Source organism: Quercus robur, chromosome 2, assembly GCF_932294415.1.
Source record: "Quercus robur chromosome 2, dhQueRobu3.1, whole genome shotgun sequence".
NCBI classification, from domain to species: Eukaryota; Viridiplantae; Streptophyta; class Magnoliopsida; order Fagales; family Fagaceae; genus Quercus; species Quercus robur.
Window position 1 is genome coordinate 68,237,966 of NC_065535.1, and position 5,354 is coordinate 68,243,319.

Below are 5,354 nucleotides of genomic sequence, written 5' to 3' on the forward strand. Positions count from 1 at the left end.
CCAAGGACAGGAACCTCGCTACCCCCCTGACTGTGAGAGTTGCCTTCACAGCTTGCCGTGAACTCGGCATGGCGAACATCCTTTACCTTCTTATTGCTACGTTCGAGCTCCGCTTCCTCTTCTCTGGAGAGAGCCCGAGTTTTCATACAGAACATGTTGTTCTACTTTCCTTGTAATTCGATTAACTACCTAATTTTGAATTCCATGCACACAATGTCTTAGTACTATGCTATAATTTCTCATAAAACTTTGAATTCCAACAATCTAAATTGAGTAATGATCATTTGATATGATGGGTGAGTTTCTTGTTATTTATTGTACATTGCCCCAACAAGAAATCATAACCGAGAAGAAGAGTTATCAGAAACAATCTTCCTCAAATCCTTTCTCAATAATTTTCCAGCTGCACTCTTGGGTAAGGAATTCACAAACGTTACACGTCTTATTTTCTTATATGGCGCAACCTGTTATCAAGAGAAAAAGAAGATGGTTCATTTTGACAAACAAAATATTGAGCATTTTATCAATTCAACTTTTATGTTAATTACTACAGCTTAGAGAACTTGTAGTACCTGTTTGGCGACAAAATCAATTATTTCTTCTTCGCTGAGGGAGCATCGAGGTTGTCTTACCACAAAAGCTATTGGCACTTGACCAGCTTCTTCATCAGGGTATCTGCCAATTTATTTTATGAATTTTTAATAATCAAATAAGATGCAAAATTTTAACAATAGTTATGGTGAGTTTGGATGACATAATTTGGGCATTTGGATTTGAATTTGGATTTAGGTGATTAAAAACCAAATAACTTTGTTTGGGAAGTTTAAAAAATGTCAAGGATTTGGATTTGAAATAACTCTTAAAATCAATGGATTTGAAATCCCTTGATTTCAAGTTTTTTAATTTAAAATCCAAATCTAAGTTTCCAAACGCAACCTAAGAACTTATAGTTGATGCCACATTAGTTCTACAACAAGAAAAATATAGCACTTATATATGGCATTATATATGTTACATTAAGGATTGAAAAATGGTACTATATGATTCAAAGGGCAAGGGAACATCCATAAGGCCTTCAGGCCTTGTAATGAATGAACCCTTGACCAAAAGTGACTTTTAAACCATGAGGAATTTATTTGAACTTACGGTATAACAGCAGCATCAACTATCTCCGGGTGAGACTGAAGCAAATGTTCCAGCTCTGCAGGGGCTACCTGCAAAATGTATATACCAATGCATGAGCTCCTAGTTGTGTTCTTTAAAGAAATAACATATGCCTATTATAAAAAGAAAAATAAGAATATGCATACCTGATATCCCTTGTATTTGATCAATTCTTTAAACCTATCTACAACAAATAGGAAACCTTCCTCATCAATATAACAAAGATCACCTGTTCTCAACCAACCACCTGCTACTGAAGTTGCAGAAGTTGCTTCCGGATCACCAATATAACCTGCAGTAACATCACAGAACTCACATGGTGCGTGCGTGTGAGAATTACTATTAACAAAAAGTCTGATCACAAAAGCTATGCTAGAATTAATACAGATTGCCACATCGAGCTATCTGAGGCAAACTAACCATGCGAAGAATTAAATACAAGAGATTGCATTATATTTTTCTTCATTTCAAAAGTAAATAATTTTGAAAATACTTTCATATATTGTAGTGTAATTTATTGGAAGGTATTTTCCTTAATCATTAACTTTGAAAGATAGGACAGCCATGAGTAGTGCAGCAAACTGTGATTAGTGAATGATGATAAGTGATAACACAGCACAAGGGTCAAAGTCACGGAACTATTTAGAAAAACAGAGTTGCTTATTGTGTCCATTTCTTTACCCGTCATACCTGTGGTCAGTGAATGGTGATAAACTGATAATGCAGCAGAACGCAAGGGTCAAAGTCAAGGATTCTTTTTATAATTTGCTTTTATTTATCAGTTTCTTTACCTTTCATAATAGAGGGTCCTCTAATCCAGAGCTCCCCTTGCTTGCCCGGTGGCAAAGCATCACCTGTGTCCGGGTTTATAATTTTAGCTTCAAAACCACCTGAGAGTTTTCCTGTTGCTCCCCAGTGAAAAGTCTCCTCTTGACCCACCGTTCGGCACACTGGCCCCGTTGATTCAGTTAGCCCATAACCCTGCATCCATCACAGCTTTTCTTTTTCATTAGTATTTTTTATATAAATAATTCAAATAATTTTTAAAAAAAAAAAAGAATTTGAGTTCTAAAAGTATTTGTTTGAAATATTAGAAGATTAAATATTAATCTTTAAAAGAAAGTTACATTTTGAAAAATAACTCGTTTACTTCAAATCAGTTAATTTAACTTGTAAAATTTTTCGTCACCAAATAAGAGATTGACCGCATACCCTAAAAATCAATTAAGTATTTTAGTACGAGGATAAATCGCAATCACCGAAACTCTCTCAAAAAATAATTCTCTTAAAAAAAAAAATACAAATAAACTTATGAATAGCTATGCTTAAAAAGGCAGTGCTCCGTTGAATTAGAGGCAGACATAAATAGTAACATATAAATTCTGCGGATATAGTAAAATTTAGACCATTAAATCATTATAAAATGGCTAAGAGCTTAAGAATTAAGGAAATCCAGGATCGGAATCTTATACACCTACCTGTACAAAGACAACTCTTGGAAACTTGGCCAAGAAATCGGAGATAACATCCTTTGCAATCGGAGCCGCACCGCACGCAACTCCTTCCAACGAGCTCAAGTCGTAGCCTTTCGTTACATCAGTCTTGGCCATGGCCAACACCACCGGTGGGGCCATCGCCAAGTGGGTCACTCTAAACTCCTCCACCGCCTTCAACATCTTCGTCAGATCAAACCTCTCCATTAGCACCACCACCTCGCTCAAAGCCACCGACTTCAAGCTGTAGAAAAACCCGAACACGTGAAAGTACGGCATCGTATAGAGGAACACCGCAGGCGATTCCCTCTCAGTCCGGCATGCGTAGGGACCGGCGACACTCGCTATCAGGTTCCGGTGAGTCAGCATCACTCCTTTGACTCTTCCGGTAGTCCCCGACGAGTACAATATCGCCGCCAAATCGGACTGGCTCACTTCGACGGGCTCGATCATTCGTACCGGACTCGTCATCATTGAGTCAAACTCGGGCGAGTCGAGGACAATGGTTTTGAAACGGAGAGAAATGTTTGAAAGTTTGTGAGCGGTTGATGAAGTGGCAAACGCGATTACTGGGTTGCATAGTTGGATTAGGCTAGAAATCTCAGACTCGGTGCTGAGTGGGTTAGCCGGAGAGATGACTATCCCAAGAGATAAGAGCGAGAAGTAGAGGATCGGAACCTGGACGAGGTTTTGGGAGAGAACGAAAGCGGTGTGGCCTTTGGAGAGTCCGAGGACGGAGTGAAGGTAGGAGGCTAGAGTTTTGGTTTTGCGAGTGAACTCGGAGTAGGAGACGCGTTGACCAGTGGGGGAGTTGATGAGAGCGAGTGAATCAAGCCATGGCGAGTTAACTCGGAGCGAGAAAGCGTATTCAGAAACTGAAATGGGAAGGTGTTGTGGTGGAAGAGGGATTGGAGGTCTGAGGCTGTGGAAAGTGTTTGTTTCTGAGTTGAAACCACTTTCTGGATCGATGGGAGGCTTCTTTTGGTTCATTTGAAATTTTGGCAGTGATTACTGATAAAAGAATTTAGAACAGCCTTAGGAGTTGTAGAATACGCGTAGTTAATTGAGATCTGAGCTGGGGGTATCGAAAGGAGCAAAGTGGGTAAGAGAGAAACAATATCGCCAATTAAGTATGTGATATGACTGCAGGTCATGTCACCTAGCTGACTAGAGCTCTTGCATCCGAGCTCCAAACAAACAAACAAAGGTGGAAAATAACTTTCTATGGAATCGTGCCTGTCTTTAGGGTCTGTTTGGATAGAACTTATTTTGCTGAAATTGAAAACTAAAAACTGAAAACACTGTAGCAAAATAATTTTTAAATGTGTAAATAGTATCGTGGGACCCAATTTTAATGAAAAAGTTGCTGAAAATTGATGTCTGTGGGACCCATGAACAGTACACATATGCACTGTTCATTGCTGACTTAGTCAACATCTACGACTGAAGCAAAAAAAAAAAAAAAAAAAAGGACAAAACGCAGACTTAAAACGCAAACGCCACTTCAGTGCTATCCAAACTGCACCTTATTCTTCTATTTTTCTAGATTGATTCTAGTGCCAGAACCACGTGGCGAGTCATGGTCAATGTTGTGGCCAGCATCAGAATTTTTTGTTTTTCTAGTTTTAGCCAGTTGGACTTATTTCTTTCTAGTAAGAGCATTCAGGTTCAGATTAGTGCAGTATTTTGTTTTTTAGGTTATTTGACTTTTATTTATTTTTTTATTTTACAAAATATCTAGTATTAATAGTTTTATTTTAGCTTTTAACATAATAAAATAATATATTTATTACATTAAAGAATTTATTTATTTATAATTTTTTCTTTATTTTTTACTATCTTCATCACTATCTTCACGCACCACCTCCATTACCAGTGTGAAACTCAGCACCCAACAACCCTAAATCAGCACCCCTAAATTAGCACAAACTCGGCGGAAACCCAACACACAAACACAAATCTAGCACAAACTCAGCGACGATAGGGCTTGGGTAACAAATCCGCAATGGGGCTTGGGAGATGGGGTCTCGGCGGGATGGGTCTGTGGGTTGGTGAGATGAGTTTGGGTAGATGGGTTCGTGGGTTGGCAAGATGGATCAACGAGCTAGTTGGCATCGGCGAAGCAGAGAGGAGATGAGGGAGGCGCTAGAGAGAAAAAAAAATGAGAAGGAAAAAAAGAAGAAAGGAGAGAAGCAGGAGAGAGAGGAAGAAAGAAAAAGAGAAAATATTTTTTTAATGATAGATTGTAGCAAGAAGCTAAAAAATTTTAGCTATGGCACCACCATTGCATCATTCTTTTCAAGTATTGCTATTTTTAGCACCACCAATATGAATGCTCTAATGCACATAAAAAAAATATGCAATTTTGTGCACAACTCGCCTTGAGGTAAGTTATGAATGGTGAAAGTGTGGCTCCACATGATCCACCATCACATATTCACTAATCACAACTCGCCAAGTGATAAGTTATAGCACAAAATTGTACATTTTTATGTGTTCATAGTATTACTCATTTCATTTGTACCCCTCTTTTTTTGGTAGTTATAGTACTCACATAAATCCTAACAACTAGATTTTACTTGTTTTAATTTGAACCATCTATATAATTTTAATAGAATATCAGTTACCAGTCGATCAAGTTAACATATAAAAAAAAAACAAAAAAAAAACGCTCGATTCTTTTCTCTCTCGCAAGTC

General features: G+C 38.0%; 1 protein-coding gene across 1 annotated transcript; it reads right to left on the reverse strand.

The window, feature by feature from the left end:
- Nucleotides 1-218: 218 nt before the first annotated feature.
- Nucleotides 219-3,870, reverse strand: LOC126714676 (4-coumarate--CoA ligase-like 9). Its single transcript, XM_050414936.1, has 6 exons — nucleotides 2,643-3,870; nucleotides 1,956-2,145; nucleotides 1,311-1,456; nucleotides 1,147-1,214; nucleotides 573-675; nucleotides 219-464 (listed from the first exon to the last, which is right to left on the reverse strand). Exons 1-6 carry the CDS (start codon nucleotides 3,645-3,647, stop codon nucleotides 339-341), a joined length of 1,638 nt encoding a protein of 545 aa, XP_050270893.1. The 5' UTR covers nucleotides 3,648-3,870; the 3' UTR covers nucleotides 219-338.
- Between the last annotated feature and the right edge of the window lie 1,484 nt (nucleotides 3,871-5,354).